Consider the following 17,502-nt stretch of genomic DNA (forward strand, 5'->3'; position numbering starts at 1 on the left):
TCATTGCACAGAAATGGTGACTGGAGCAGGTCAACTAGGAGCCACTAAGGGAGAAAAAAGTGACCAAAAGCCCACAGCTGAGAGGAAAAGAGGATGGAAGAAAACTTGCACAAAGGTATATAGTATTTTTTGCAATGTGGCACACCAGATGCCTTGACTAACCCTTCTATTGAAAAACAATTAAATTGCTAAACATAGCATTTTAAAGTGGTCTTAAATGTACTGAACAGCTGGTATGAGAGTAAAAAATACTTTGAAAATAAAGAGAAAATGAAGATGATGCCCAGAGAAGCAAAGTAAACAGCACTGAAACTGGCTTTGACCTTGGGGCGCTTGTGTTAAATTTGGTGAATTTGAGCAGTCATTTTTATTGCCTGGTGAGATAAGGAAGATAAGAGACAAAACCTGCACACATCTAATAAATAATCCTTCTTCCATGAAGTGGGGACCAAATGGCAGACAGTGTAAGGGTGAGCTAGAATATCTGACCCCAGAGGACCCCAAAGAACACTGCATGTTGCAGCTTAATAAGTAACCTTTGGGGGAATCTACCCTAAGAATCTGAATCCGTGAATCCGCCATGACATATGTTGGCAGCTTGAATTCACAGTACTAAGGTAGTCTAAAATAACTCATTTTGGTAATCCAGTTTAAAAATAATATTAGGTTAAACAAGCTTTACAACAAAAAGCATTTAAGATAGTCTCATAATAAAGATTTCATCAGGAAAACATACTCATTTTAAAGTTACATACATTTAATAACACACCTCAGAGTATACGAAGCACGACTCAAAGAATTATGAGAAGGAAAAAAAAATCCACAAATACAGTGGGAGATTTAACACATCTCTTTTGTTACATGGTAGATCAAGCAGACAAAAAATAACTAAGGATACAGAAATCTGAATGAAACTAACAAGCTTGATCTTACAGACCTATTTAGAACACCACACCGCAACACTGTAGAACACATAATGTTTTCAAGGATACATGAGGCATTTGTAATTACTGACCACATACTTTAAAAATCCCAATACTTAAGGCCACACCCCAAACCAATTAAATCAGGATCTCTGGAGATGGGACCCAGGCATCCACATTTTAAAGCTCCCCAGGTGATTACAACATCAAGGCTGTGAACCACTGACAGGGAAAGTCATTTACAGCCTTCAGTGCTTATATTAGAAAATACGGAAGGATGAAAATTAATGATCTAGAGTCTACCTTAAGTTAGAAAAAAACCAGTCAAATAGAGCCCAAAAAATTAGGAGCAAGAAAATAAAAGAGCAAATGACATAGAAAACAAATATATAGTAGAGATGATCAACAAAGCTAAAAGCTTATATTAAATCATCCAAAAAAATATTCCAGGTAAATAAAAAACTTAAATGTGGAAAGCAAAATTATGTAAGTTTTAGAAGACATTAAAGGAGAATATACTAGTATTTATGATTTTGGTATGGGAAAATTTTTTTTTAAAGAAACAAAATAAAAAACCATTAAGACAAAAACTGATAAATTTGACTATATTAAATTTAAAGATCTTATTTCACCAAAAGACACCATAAAGAGTGAAATGTCATAAATTGAGAGAAGGTATAAATGTATTTGCATATAACTGGCATATATGAAGAACTCCTATAGATTAATAAGAAATTGACCACCCAAAAGAAAATAAGCAGAAGACAGGCACTTCAAAGTGGAATGTCCAAATGCCCAACAGACATATGAAAATATGCTCGACCTCATTAATAATCAGCGAGAGGCAAAGTAAAAGCACAATGAGATATTATTTCACAGCACTCTCCTTTAGGGCACACTCCTGAGCCTGTGCTCTGCACTCCATCCTTAAGGGTCTCCTCCTTTCCTGTCCTTCCCTCTTTTTTTGGCAGCTGGCCCGTGCAGGGATCAAACGCTGGACTTTGGTGTTATCAGCACCACGCTCCAACCAACCAACCTAAGGGCCAGCCCCTCCTTGTCTTTTCTATGTAGGCTGCTCTGGTGATTACGCCCTGCACCATCAGTTGCTGACTTTTTCTCCTGTACATTTAACCCTTCTCTTTCTTTTGGCTCCTTCCTCAATAGCACACAAAATCACTCAGGTATTTCCCATGAATTAAAAAAACATCATTCCTTGATACCCTATTTTTATTTTCCAAATTTACCCAACCAACCTTATAGCCTCCAGGATCACCACGCCCACCCTCCAGTGACTACTTCATCATACCTCTTTCCCTTCAGAGCCAAAATTCTCAGGGCTGTGTTTGATCCTCACTGTCTGCACCACGGTCAGCTTCTACCCTTCAGTCTGCTAATATGCTCCCTCTTGCCACGTTCTTGAACACGTGTGTCCATCCTCCCTGATGCTGTCCTTCTAGGCTGCACGTCACCATCGTCTCTTTGCTCACCTCACAGACGTTTCTCAATATATTTTGGGTCCCTGTGGTGCTACTGTCAGCCTCCTTCCCTTCTATTCTTGTTCCTCCTTCGTGATCTTATTCCTTCCTACTTTTCATTTCTGCTTATGAGCTAATGATTTCTGAATCGGTATCTCCAGTATGAGCTTGACATATAATAGGTGTTTTACACAATGAAACTTCCTATTAAAAAGTGTCAGCACAGAGTATCATTAAATACCCAGTTCTAGCATTAAGACTACGTATGGCATGAGTTTATTCAATACCAGATTTTGCTTAGAGACAAAAATTACAACTCATTTCTGAGCATATTAAGAAAATCCTAAAGTGAAAAATTTGAAAAAAATGGTTGGCATAAATCTTTGGCTATGGAACCATAGTACTCATAACAGTCTATGCACATTGATAAAAACCCTCTCTATATTTCATTTTTTCTGAACTGTGAGCCATGATATAGATCAGGGTTGGCAAGCTATGGCCTGCATACCAAATCTGGGCCACTCTCTGTTTCTGTAAATAAAGTTTTATTGGAACACATACACATACATCCAATTATGTATCGTCTATGCCTGCTTTCTTGCTACAGTGGCAGAGCTGAGCAGTTGCAACAAAGATTATATGGCCCACAAAGCTTAAAATATTTATAGAAAAAGTGTGCCAGCCTTAATATAGATCAATACCTTTTCCACCATTAACATATCCCTTTAAAATGATAAATTGTGTAAAAGTTATATTTTCTAAGAGTAAGGATAAATCTTGGCTGTGGGAAAGCCCTTCCCATCCAAGTTTGAATGCAGGCGGGTTATATGGTAAGTAAGAACTGGTTTTCTCTGAGATTTAGTGGAAAGAACTATATTGATATTACTAAATATATCACTTAAGTGGTTTAAATAATCAGAGGCAGAAAATCATTGTACTATTTGGTGAGATCTGGTCCCCTAGGATAACTAAGTGGGGGGCAAGGGGGATTAAGTGGGTACTGAAGCTTTTAGAAAAGCAATGCAAACCACACTAAAGCCACTGGGATTCTTGCCTTGTCCGCAGGTGTTAATCTGGCCCAGGGCTTGTCTGCCCGGCGGTCATAGTCAGGGGAATCGGTGACTTCTACATACTCGTTAAACCGCAGGATTCTTCGAGCTTGTAGCTCTGCCACTGTGGGTCTCAGGCTGAGCTGCAGGAAGACAGGGAAAAAAGGCAGAGTTCAGTAAACCATTTATAGCCTCATGGTGGCAGTTTTCTATAGAGAACACTTCAAAGCTATGGTTAAATAAGGTCACTTTCAGGTATCAAAAAAAAAAAAAAAAAAAAAAAAAAAAAAAAAAAAAGGCAGCAACAGCATCTTGGGAATTTCTAATGAGAACTAGAAAGCAGTGTGTCCCAATTTCTGAGACTATAAAAATCATCATTGTTAGATAGGTCACAGTTTTTGGCAACCATGTGCATTACGCTATTTCCCCAACTTGCCTGGCACCGTGAGAAAGGCCCCTCTCATCCCTGACACAAGGACCATGCAGTGATACAGACACAACAGTAACCCAGACAGAGGATGGCTGGCCTGGTGACTGAATGATCAAGACAAAAGCAGTGGAGCTTTTAGAAATGAGAATACAAACCTCTGTTCCTATTATATTAAGCCTATATATACAGAAATGCACAAAGAAACGACACAAAAACGATCCAGTTGAAGGGTATGCCTACAGCGCTGCCATCCTTGAGAATAAGGATCAAGGCCCCAACTTGACATTAACCCTTGGCTGGAGGGGAGGGGTGCTGGAGAATCATGTCAGTGGGGCCATAACTGCTTAAAATCAGTTGCAACTTTTAAGACACTTCAAATCATTTGGGTTCCTCTATGTGGTCTTTGTCAAAATTGAATTTATAACTGTATTTAACCTAGCCAGTCCTTGGGGTATTTGTTTTCCTTTCTTGATCTTTTCTCAAGCCCAAGAATAAGACCGAAATGATCGTCATAGATGAAAGAAACCCGGGGCCCAGGCATCATCTACTCTCTGCTATTGAGGTTTATCCCCTTTTTTGGCCTTTCTCAGTTGCAAGATATCACAGTGGTTCCAGACAAATAGACCCAGGCCTCTATTTTACCTACAGGGCCCATTTTCAGGATTTTTTTCTCTTTTAAACATAGTCTGTGTAACACCAGACTACACATCGTCGACGTGGTCCTCTTTGGAGATATTCCTTATTTGCACAGGCTCAAGGATGGTACACTGGGCATATCCTCTATAGTCAAAAACAGCCACTTTCCTGGGCTTCAGTTTCCTCCTGAGTAAAATCAGAGGTTGCACTAACTCAGGCTCTAATATTCAAAGCATTCAAGGCCTCTGCCTGGTCCACACCCTGAGCCTGCTTGAGCTGGGATATGGTAACTATGGCTCCTTCTATCTTCATAGAGCCCCGGACAAAAGAGGGAATAATCTAAGTGCTTCTATGAGACTTTTAGTTGCTGCCCGCTCTATATTGCTAGCTTCTTCTTGTGTCTTTGGAGCAGGCAGAGATAGGTGGTAGAGAAACCCTTGCCCCTGAGGACTGACCAGAAGGCAAGCGACACTGGCCACACAGGTCAGAAACTCTCTGTCCAGTCTTTACCTTCAGAACTGCGCCAGCCATGGGGCAGCCATGAGTGCTATGAGCTGACCTGCACCTATGGCAGGGAGGCAGGGGGGCCAGGGTTTAGGGCAGGCACTGTTGCCTCATGGAAGGGCCCAACTGGATTGAAAAAAGACAATCTGGATCGTGGAGTGAGCCCAGAGCAATGAGGAGGGGCTACAGCTGTGTGCAGTGGGTGACCTAAGGGCCACTGAATGCCAGAAGAGCCATCCTTAGAAATTGAGTTTACCAAGTCAGCGTGATCATTATTTGACATTTAGGAGCTTTAAGAAAAAAAGAAACAAATTAAGGATCTTTTTCCCTGAAAAACAAAAACCTTCAAAATACAGTCCCTATAATTTTTCCATGGGAATGGAGTGTTTCCTGAATCGGCCTTAGAATGCTTTTTCTGTGGACTTCCCAGCCAGCCCACAGAAATGTAGGTCAGGTCACATACTTCACTGAGATGTTATATTTTAGTCACCCTGCCCACTTTCAGGTATGAAAGGTATATTTGAAGAATTATTACAAGGATTTATAATGCAATATAAACTTTGATAGTGCTTAATTTTTCCAAAGACTAATATTTTAACATAGAAAAAAAAGTAATGGTCCAGGAATCAGATTTATATTTTCGAAAATAAGTGGAAAAAACTGTCTGGGCTTTGGAGGTAAGCCATTTGTCAATTTGTGTAGCATGACAGCAGGCAGGATGGATGACCAAGTTCACTTAATAAATTACTCACCTAGCTCTGATATAGAATAGTGGCAAGTCTTCAGTGGTAACAGAATATTTCTTTAATATTTCCTAGACTAAATGGAAAGTGTGAGCATTTTTAAAACCAATTTTCAAATTTTTTTGGTGGCTGGCCCGTTTGAGGACCTGAATCCATGAACTTGGTATTAAAAGGCTGCACTCTAACTAACTGAGCTAACTGGCCAGCTCCTAAAATGATTTTTTAAAAATGGAAATATATACTAAAATGTATCTAATAATGGCTATCTCTGAATAGAAGACTTCCATGTGATTTTATTTTATTTTTAGTCCTTTTTTGTATTTTTAAAAATTTTCACTCAGAATATATTTTTTCATTATCAGTAAATGCAATTTAAAAACCTTTGTTAACTTTTCAAAACTAGCATAACATGTCATTATAAATAGAATTCACATTATGTGCATTATATTAATTTTAATGTCTATAATTATTTAGAAGACTAGGAATAATTATTCTTGAATATCAGATTTACATGTAGAGAGTGGATTTGTATTTAAAAAAAAATAAAGCATATCTCAAAATACACATGCTCATCAATAATCATAATTTCATCACCTTTCTGCTGAGTCTGCGTTTAAGTTCCATCTTTGCTTCCTGTTCTTCCTCTTCATTTTTTTCTGTTTATTAAGGGGGGAAAGGCATGATAACTTAGTTACTATAGATGATTTTATAATCAGAAAAGTTTATCAGGCCACACTTCTTTGACTCTAACAGATATTGATCAAACACTCCACCAACATATTTAAAAAGTTGTCAAAAGATTTTACAGAAAGATCAATCAAATATATATGTGATTTTTTTCCTTGTACTTCACTAATTTTAAACCCTTTTTGCTTTCTGATTTCTTGTTCTATTCTGAAAAAGTCACAAGAGTGCCCTTACTCTGGTGAAAGCCTTCTACCGCTGATCATCTCATGGGCTCATAAGCACAATTTACCAGAATTCAGATTAAAAATTTACTTCTGGAGCTAGCTTCATGTGAAAATCTGAGACATATTAAAAGAGCAAATTAGAACCATTCGATGCATGTCTGAGCTGCTGATTTCTGTTCAAGTCCAACCAAAATATTTGATTCGTCTTCCTTGGTTTCCATAGAAGCAGAATGTAAGCATATCTTTGGACTTTGCTTTAAAACCAGAATGTTCTGAATGGGGTTATGGTGTACTGTGGGTGGAAATTATTTATTTTCTTGTGACTTTGACTTTCCAAAGCCTTCTCTTTCTCTAGTGCTTCACCAAGTAGTACAATTTAATGCTGTCTAACAGATGAGATTAAAAAAAAAAAATGTCTGGAATTTTTAAAGAAGTACACACCCCTTCAGGTTTTCCTGGTTGCTTAATATGAGAAACTTCTCTCAGATGCTTCTGGTAGCTCATCATCTGTGTGATAAGTGAGTGTAAATTTTATTTCTTGGATACCAACGCTTATGAAAAATTATTTTTTAGAAAGTGCTGTTATGAACTCTATTGAAGGAAAATTACACTCTATAAAGGTTCAGCCAAAAGGCTGAAAAGAAAATATTTTCCATGAAAAGATAATTATATTTATTTTAAAATTCATATGGACTTTTTAACACTAAGATGATTTTTATCATGAAGAAAATATTGGTTTTCAATATTGGCAACATCTGTACTTGTTGGTTGAACAGGCTAAATTCTCTATCAGTTTTCCTTCTCTGGACAGGGAAAGGTTTCTACATTCTTCTAAAATACTAATTTTAATTCATAAGAAAGAGGATGATCAGTTTGTTATTCAGGCAAAGAGTGAACATAAACTGAAACTGCCCACAAGACAAGAAATAACTAGTTAATATCTTTTCATTAAGTGCCTGAGTGTCAAACAAATCTGGTTATAATTCATATTTCTCCCTATGAAAAGCTGTAGGGTTTTCTAATTGCTTCACAAAATATATATATCCTTTCATATCCTTAGGGTCAAATAATTACCTTATATGAGTTGGATAAAGCTTGTGGATTGTCAATTATACATAATACACAAAAGCCAAACTTATGGTTCATATGATTCAAACCAGAGCTTTATAGCGTGAGGGCTTTAATGAAATTATTAATAAAAAGAAAAACACAATCCTTAAGACATTGTAGTCAATTCTTGTGATTGACTAAATGATTATGCTACATTTTTAAAAGGTACTTTTCAAAGACAAAAAATTGAGTATCTAATACATCCTAAAGTTAACAAATACTCCAATTTTCTTTAAATACACAACATGTTATTTCTTGGAAGATTAGATAGTTTTGCCTTATTAAATATATTGACAGCCAGTGATGTTTAAAAAAAGAAGGGCCAATTGCAGTTAGGAAAGTTAAATAAACAGGATTTTACCATCTGGGAATTTTTTTCTGACGTCAGGAACTGACTTCCTTACATTTCCCATGTTTAAAACTGTACTTTTAAAGAAGTCAGATGAAAAGAGTGAGAGGTGCAAGGAAGCCAACGTGACTTCCTCTGAATCCTTTTGAACAGTCATTGTAAAATCTACAAAGAGTCAAGGTTAGGACTTAAACTTAGTATTTGAAAATTCACTGACGTTTTTGCACTTTTCACTCATCTTTTGATTCATTAGAGTACTAATTTTAAAGGTGGATATAAATTTTTCTGGTCACTTTAAACAGAGTGGAGCGACATTCACGAAGGAAGTGATGTGACTCCTTGACAAATATTGTTCTCAGTAACTCTCATCAGAGCAGAGAGGGTGGACATTTCAGAACAGCCACGGGAAGCATTTCTCACAAACACAAACAATAGGTGTGGTTTAACAGCGACGGGCACTACAGGAAACCTGACTGGCTAGCAAGTGTTGCCCCGGGCATTTTGTTGATGAGCTAAAAGGAGAAAAAGAAAAGTACAGAAATACCAGCAACTGCAGTATTATATTCTTGAGTCAACAATTCAGATAAAATGGGTTCAAAAAAGCCAAATATTTTTTGTGGGCTTATTTATCTTTTTGTTGTTTTATATGTTTCCATGTGGGCATTTTTAACAAACAAAAATACATGTATAAACTTTCTTTGAAATGCATCAAAAAAAAAAAAAAAAGCTGGATCCCTGAATGGATAGATAATGAGATAAAGCAAGATGTTAATGATAGATTAGAGATGATAGATATATATAGGTGTTCACTGTAAAATTCCTTCAACTTTTCTGTATGTTTTAAAAATTTCAGACCAAAATATTGGGGAAAAATACATGTTGAACTCAATGACCTAGCACATTTTTTCTCTATAAAAGATATAGTTGAAATTACATGTACAGCTAAATATTATAAGAGGCTCTGCATTTTTTAAATCCCAGCTCTGTAAAAGATGCTCCATATCCATCACTTTCCTAATTAGCAAAAGTTGACCTTTCAAGCACCGAAAGTTGCTATTTTATCAATTTTAAGGAACTGTTTCTAAAATGCACAACTAAATATAACTTCATATGCACGTTTTTTTTTTTTTTTCACATACATGTCATTTAAAAAAAACTCTAGTGTCACCAAAATAGGAAAGAAATCAAGTAAGGAATGTTATGGGGAATGATACTAAGACATAAAATGTGTCCTGTGGTCTCCGATGAAAGCTGTCAACATTGACTGACACCTGATTCATGTTTATTAAACTAGTGATGGCTCTGATTTGAGAACTGTTGAATGTTTCATGCTGTGAATTAGTTTCCTAGTCTATCAAGAAAAGATGATCTAGTTAAAATAAGAGTCCTTACAAGTCACACCATATCACACATAGACTGTTCTTTGAATAGACAATCATATTGCCTTTGAACAAAAGTTGGAAATGAAACATACAAACCATCAAGAGCAATCTGTGTGGAAGAACCCAGAGGCAAACGAGCTGAGTGTGTGTAAGCTATGCCCCATCCAGTTCCTCGTGACTGCTCAGCGGGAAGCATGGGATAACCTCCCCCAGTTCTCTTCTGCTTCCCCTGGCCACACAGCACTGCGCCAGGAGATCAGAAGCCAGTTATCAGCCTCTCCAGACTGGAAACGTGCTTTCGTTTCCAGAATAAACATGCTTGGATGAACTTAGAAGGAAGTAAAAAAGGTCTAAAATCAAATCTGAAGTTGACTTTGGTGTTTCAGTCTTTCCCGAACCTCCAGGAAAACGGCGTATAGAAGCCAACCCAACACTTAAGATCAACATGCAATAAATTTCCAGATCCATGAAACAGTTCCTTAAATAACCAAACTCCAGTGTGGTTTGGCACTATTTGTCTCACAGGAGTAAGAAAGAATTACCCAGAATGTTCTCTTCCTTTTTTTCTCGGTACTGCATTAAGTGTCCAATAGGACATAATCTCTGTGTTTAAGAAGCACTTGAGCTTGCTTAACATTTAATTCGACAAATATTTCCCAGGAACCTACTATCAACAGCAATGAGCCTTTTCAGTTATTTTGTTGTCAAAAGATGTTGCTTCCACCCTTCCTTAGAAAAGATAAAACAGAAAATTTTCCTTCTTTTCTAGCCAAGATTTTTTCTTCCTCCTTACTGGCTGTTCTACACATAGATGGTCACTTTGTTGGTTCTATTCCAGTTTTGCTCAAAAACAGCCAGAAAAAAGCATTCGAAGGAAAGAGATTCCCCCTTACATGGTGGTTCCTCTCACTGTTCAATCTTCATTGTAGGATCGTCTTAGTACTAGCAATTGTAGTATAAATATGCTACTAAAATCTTTCTTTCCTTCAGGAAAGAAAATAACTCAAATTGTAGGACGGGGGTCACCCAGCAGGCCAACTTAACTCTACCAGCCTGGTTGAGAAGGCTCTCCCCCACGCCAGCCGCTCATTACTATTGCAGTACTATCCAGAGTTCTGCCCATCTCTGCTCTTGGATGTTTCATACAATAAAAAGCACACTTGGAACTGGGTTAATAATACTTAAAACTAAAGCTAGTAGTTTAAAATTAAAAATTTCCATTTAAAAATATCCATTTCTTAATTCACTGCAGTTAGTTACCACATTCATCCATAACCGCATGACAAACTGTGTTTTTATTAGTTCTATAGCTTTAACATACTTACTCCAATGCTACTGTAGTGAATAAAAAATAAAGTCAAAGAGAACAGAGAGAAAAACAGAATGGAAAAATAAAGTAGGAAAATAAATGGAGCATCTTTATGTGTTGAGAAATTATAAACAACTCAAGAGGAAGGAAAATGAAATAGATTACAAATTTTCTTTTATCACAATTATGTTGTAAATTGAGTCATTTGTTAAGTCTAGCAACAAACTGTATTATTAAGAATAATATAAAAATGTTTGACTTATTTCCTTGTGGATTCTTTGGCCTTTTTCTGACATTTATTTGTAAGCAGATCAAGAGCATTTTCTTCTATTTAAAATTTGGGTAAAAGGATACATGGAATATATTCCATCTTTCTTAAAAACAATTGTCATGAGCAAGACTAGTCTGGTAGATGTCAGGCTCAAAGCCATGAAATGAAATATAAAATTCAAGAAATTACTTTTTAAAATATATAAACAACTACATGTAAATGTGATATAAATGGGCCATTTCAGTCACTTGTGAGTAAACTAATATATTATGGTTTCCTACTGATAAATGACAGCTTGCTAATGGTTATTAATGAAATCATTGTATAGTACAGGATACTCACGTTTTAGGATATTTCTTTGCTCTAATTCTTCAGTTGTAGGCCTCTGGCTAAGTCTCCTTTGATGACAAAAAGATATATTACAGGTTACTGGGAGACACAAAATAAAACAATAAACAAACAAAGCTAATATTTTTTTTCATGTTCTGAGAAATAAAAACCCATTTTTTCCCCCAAGATTTTTTTCTTTTAATTTTTCCCCCCAATTATATTTATATTTATTCTTGTGGGATACAGTGTGTTGTTTCAGTACATGCATAAATGACACAATGTAAAAGGCGATTTTCAAACCTACAAAATAAAAGTCCCCTTTCCACTAGTTCTTCCTCATTTTAGAAACAGATTTCCTGAGTGTCAGCTAGCTACCTGGCTACAGACTTCTGCCTCCCTAGAAGCCTGTGTGGTCATGTAGCTGAGTGTTTGCAAGGGGACGAGAGCAGAGTGATGTCTGTCAGTTCCACTCTTTACCCTGAAAATGTGTATTCCTGCCTTTCTCCTTCCCCCTTTCACAGGCTAGAATTTAAACATGGTTGTGTGAGCCAACTTTGCCCATGCAGGGGAGACTCTCCATGGGGAAGGAGTAACAAGATGGAAGGAACCTGGGTGCTTGGCTGCCTGCAAGGAGCAAGCTCCACACCCCGGTCAGATGGTACACCTACCTCTGGACTGTGATGTGAAAAAGAAATCAACATACTTTGTTTGAACCACTGTGTTTTTGGTCTCTATTACAGCAGCTTAGCCTGTAGTCTAATTAATATACAGATCATTTGAGTCTAAAATAGGCTGCTGCTCAAGAGTTCATACCAACTCAGGACATGATCAATCTATGCTGCACAGTGTTTTAATAGAAATACTGCTTTTAGGATCTTAAATGAACATAGAGTTGTCTCTTGCTATGTGTGGGGGATTTGGTTTCAGGACCTCCTGTGGGTACTAAAATCCATGGATGCTCAACCCCCCGATATAAAATGGCATAGTATGTGCATATAACCTACACACATCCTACTGTATACTTTAAATTATTTCTAGATTACTTACAATGCCTAATGCCATGTAAACGCTATGTAAATGGATTTATACTGTTACTTTAGGTATTATTTTTTATTGTCATACTGTTATTTTATATATTTTAAAGTATTTTTGATTCACAGAAGGATGAATCCATGGATATGGAGCCCATGGACAGATATGAGGGACTACTGTATTATGTACAAAGTTATCTTAAGTTATTTTTTATTTATTTATTTATTTTTCCTTTTTGTCTTTTTTTGTGACCGGTAACAGGATCGCAACCTTTGGTGTCGCGCCCGTACCGCGACCGGCAACGGGATCACAACCCTCGGTGTCGTGCCTGCACCGCGCTCAACCAGTGAGCGAACCGGTCTCTATATGGGATCCGAACCCTCGGCGGGAGCGCCGCCGCGCTCCCAAGTGCCGCACTCTACCGAGTGCGCCACCGGGCTGGCCCTATCTTAAGTTATTTTATTTAGGTCCTTCCCATCTGCCTTCAAAGAAACCCAGGCTCATCTGTGATTAGCAGCTATTTGTACATAGGAGCTGATTGTCCTAATAACCCTTTATTTATTTATTTTTAGAAAGTGTAATTTTATTAATACTATTTTTTACATTCTAGGATGTTGTTGTAGAGCAGTTGGGAGGGAAGGAGAGAGGGGAAAGGGGAAGGAAATGGGATGGAAGAAGGAGGAATGAGGAGGGGTGGGATTGAGGCCTGTGGCACCCCCTCATTCTCACAAGGCAGATTGGGGGGCTTCAAGCAGTGGCTTGGTCATTGACAGGCTGGAAGCAGATGTCAGGGGGATGTGGCCTAAGCCCTCACCTCCCACCATCCTGGTTTGGGAACCCAGGGCCCTTTTTGCTGCAGCTTGGTGGTCATAGCTGGGCTGGTTGCATGTGTTGGCGGGGGTGTGTGGCCGAAGCCCAAGGTCCCCCACCACCCTGGTTCAGGAGAGCCTGGGACACTTCCTGTAGCAGCTCAGTGGTCACTGCTGGGCTGGCTGCGGGTATCAGGGGGTGTGGCCAAAGCCTGAGGCCCCCCACTGCCCCACCTCAGAAGAGCCCAGGGCGCTTCCTGCAGCAGCTCAGTGGTCACCACTGGGCTGGCTGTGGGTGTCAGGGGGCATGGCCAAGGCCCAAGGCCCCCCACCACCCCAGCTCAGGAGAGTCTGGGGCACTTCCTGCAGCAGCTCGGTGGTCATCACTGGGCTGGCTGCAGGTGTCAGGGGGGCATGGTTGCGGTCCTCATCCCCCACCCTCGGGACTGGTTGCAGGTGTCAGGGGGGCATTGCTGAGGCCCCCAGCCCTCCCCTCTTTCTGGCTTGGTAGCCCAGGGGGACTTTCAGTCCTTCTAGGTGTTCTACATGTTCTTTGGTAAAATGACACCTTTATGTGCCAATATGAAACTTTGTCTCTGGTTGTGGGTACTTTGTTTTTTCTGTCATTTCTGTGTTGGATTATATGCTGTTCCCACCATTTAAACTCTGCACTGGAACTAATTTGTTGTCCTTTGCTTACTTCTAAAATGGGGGAGCTTCCTGTGGGGACCAGTACTTGGGCTGTGTGGTTGAGTAAATTGCTGCTTTGCTGCTGATTCCCTAGGGAAGGCTTTTTGTGCAGCTCAGGTTTTAATGGTTGACTTTATAGGTACTTCTGGCTCTCAGGATCCAGTAAACCTGGGTTGTGTAGAAACTCTGGTCTGGGCCTGAGTCTTTTCAGCAAACTGCTCCCCGTGCAATTCTATATTCCTGACCTGTCTCCTCTGAGTGGTCCTATGCTGATCGGGGGGGCAGATCAGCTGTGCTTGCTGTGCCCCAGTGTCCTTCGGTAGGCCCATCTCCCCGACCACCTGTGCACCAAACACTTCCCATTGGACGGGCTGTGCACCAGTTGCTTGCAATCACTGGCCTCTGAGTGGCTCCTTTTTTCAGTTGTTCTGGCTCCTCGCTCCTATGTGGGTCCACGGGAACTCTATTAGTGGTCTTGCTGGTCTGGGGGCCACCATGGCCCTTTCCCTCTGCCACCTCCAAGCAACTCCATCTGAAGGACACAGCTGCGGCTTTTGCCAGCTCCTGCTCATGCGCTCCCCAGCTCCAGCCAGAAGTGGCTGGGGTTCAAAATGGTCAGTGATTTTTTTCTTTTTCTCATCATGTCTTCTCCTGTCTTCACGCACTCCGTAGGTCTCTCCGCCTCTTACCCTGAGCTCTAGTGGCCCGGTTTGGCTGTCGTTGTTTTTTATAGTTGTAAATTGGTTGATTTGTGGGAGAGAGTGACACTGGGGACCATCTATTCTGCCATCTTGACCAGAAGCCTGCCTAATAACCCTTTATAGCTTTGTTCTTTAGTCTTGTTTACATTATTAATTTGTTGTTAATCACAGAGAAAAACTTCCTCTGGACATAGTTTGGATTTGTGCAAATTAAACTAATATCCATGAAAGGTAATCTTAATATAAGATACTACTAAGTCTTACTGTTTCTGGCTATGACAAAAATGACATGGAGTTGAAATTAATGATATTTTAAATGTCTCATTAAAAATTTTGTTGAAATCTAATCTTCATTAGAGCTACCTTAAAATTAACTTAAATAATTGAGCCCACAAAGGAACACAGTGAATATCCACATCTACATCAGCCAGATTCGGTGCTGTCCACGTACCCCTGAACCCTGTGCTGCATACCTGTACTACCAATCTATTGTACTCTATATCAAGCCCCCAGTACACTGCCCTCTTTTATTTATGGAGTTTCTTCCCTCTGGAATGCCTTTTTCTCCTTCTCCACCTACTATCATCTTACGAATAATTAAACTAGTACCTTAAGGTAGGTGTTTGACCTCTCCTGCAAGTGAGAATTAAAGGCTCCTGGTTCTTTGCCCACACACAGTGGTTGTACACAGACTAGACACCTACTAAAGTACGTTTCATACGGGTAATTATAAAGATAATAATCCCAGCAACCATTTATTCATACTTTTAAAATCCTAGGTACTATGCTTAAATCACATTATCTTAACTCCTTAAAACAATTCAGCAAGGTAGTCAGTTTCCATTTTATAGATGAAGAAATGAGAGTAATTAATTTGCCTAAGAGAAAACACTAGTGAACACTAGAGCCAGGATTCATACTTAGGTCTTTTGACTTAGATGTTTGCACACGATCCCACTGTGCAGTACATAACCCTGCCTCTTTCACCAGACAGGGAGTTCCCTAAGGTGATAACTGTGGGTGATCTACCTTTAAATGATATTGATTAGATGTGCTGTGTTTATACAGAAACAGTTCTTTAAAATTTACATATTAATAACAGCAAAAACCCTGCTCCATTAAAATTCTACATATATACAGTCTGTGTGTATTTACAGAGGCTTTTAAATTTTGGGGGGGGTTGCAGTGAAATCCTAATCTATAAAAGAGACAGAAGCTGTTGCTGTTGGATGGTTAGATCTGGGGTGGAGAAGTCTCCTCCCATCTCACTCCAAACATACACCCACACATCCCTGGCTCTCCCCGTATCATCTCCAATAAGCAGTCAGATGAAGCAGTTAGAAGTCCACTGCTGTATGGGATTCCACGGTGTCAACATTCTTCATGAGACTCCTGCTTTTGAGCATTTGGTTTGTTTTAATTTGTCATTACTATAGATAGCCTTGTAATAAACATCTTTGTAAAACATAGGATTTTTTTTTTTCCCTTTTGGACTATGTCCATGTCCTTTATGTACAGTTCCCCAAAATGGAATTACCGTATAAAATCAACTTCTTCATAATTCTTTTATCATTGGAAAATCGTTCAGAAATACTGAACAAGAGCAATGGATATGTGTCCTATTTTCCAATAAATTTGCCAACATGGAGTTTACTTTTTAAATATGTCTTAATAGTTTAATAGATGCATAATAAATTAATAATAAGAAACATTTACTTTTGCTGAGTGTTTGCTATGATCCAGGCACTAAAGTGACTTAAATGTATCATCTCATTTAATCCTCACATGCTCTTGGGTTAGTTAGCTCTGTTTTACAGATGGGGACATGCAGGGGCTCTGTCCTGCCTTGTTTTAAATACTGTATTTCTGTCAGCTCTGGATAAGCCCACACTCTGATTTTGAACAGCCCTTCTCCCAGTGGTTCTCATGGTAATTCTCACTAAGTTTATCACAACCTCAAATATCTTCCAAACCTGCTGCCAAGTCCCTCATCCTGTCTCAGCGAATGGTTTTCCTTTGGCCCACACTGAAAGAGGTGACATTTATTTCCATTTGTTTTGATTTTATAAAATTAATCCATTATTTATGCCCTGATTCTATAAAGCACATCTATTATCCTTCAAACTTCTTGCCACCCACACATCTGACATCTAAAACTGTCTCTGCTGAATTTTCCTCACTGATAAAATATTTACTTTCTCTCCACTTATTCATATATTCCTTTGTTCCTTCCACTATGGTTTTCTGAAAATGGATTTCTTGGGCCTCAGGTTAAATGAATATTTGAGTATTTAAAATGTGGTTGCTGCTATTATTGTAAATGCAATCTCCCTTTTTCACATTATTTTCTTGCTATATGTCAATGTTATATACACATGGCATTGATTTATAAATCTTGTATATCTGATGAAATTATTACGTATAGCATTTTTTGGTCACTTTTCAGAGTTTTCTATGTATATAACTATGTATAATAACAGCGTTCTTTCCTATAATTTATATCTTTTTTTCGCTATAAATAATTGTGGCCAGACTTTCAGTATAATAAGAGTGGGAATCTTTGCTTCTTTCCTTAACTTTAAGGTTTCTCCATATACTAAGATAAATAGCATAATTAAAAAAAAAAAACAACTCCTGATTTGTTTAGAATATTAACAAAGAACCAGAATTTTCTTCAATGCCACCTTAACATTTATGAAGATAGGTATATGATACTTTACTTTTTTATCCCTTACCATGGTAAACTATGATGATATTCTTTGTTTTTAAAGCATACACCCTATTTTGCATTATTCTTTTATGCAAATATTATTCAATGTCTTAAATTCTTCATGGTGAAACATAAACA

General features: G+C 38.4%; 1 protein-coding gene across 1 annotated transcript in view; it reads right to left on the reverse strand.

Moving 5' to 3' along the window:
* The window catches only part of PHACTR2 (phosphatase and actin regulator 2), a 93,104-nt gene that overhangs the window by 18,825 nt on the left and 56,777 nt on the right, over positions 1–17,502 (reverse strand). Inside the window, exons 7-9 of the mRNA XM_008590016.1 lie at positions 11,435–11,490; positions 6,355–6,416; positions 3,453–3,590 (exon numbers count right to left, since the gene is read on the reverse strand). Coding sequence (XP_008588238.1) covers positions 3,453–3,590; positions 6,355–6,416; positions 11,435–11,490 — 256 coding nt within the window. The remainder of the gene's footprint in view (positions 1–3,452; positions 3,591–6,354; positions 6,417–11,434; positions 11,491–17,502) is intronic.

This window comes from Galeopterus variegatus, unplaced genomic scaffold, assembly GCF_000696425.1.
Source record: "Galeopterus variegatus unplaced genomic scaffold, G_variegatus-3.0.2 Scaffold5807, whole genome shotgun sequence".
Classification (NCBI taxonomy): Eukaryota; Metazoa; Chordata; class Mammalia; order Dermoptera; family Cynocephalidae; genus Galeopterus; species Galeopterus variegatus.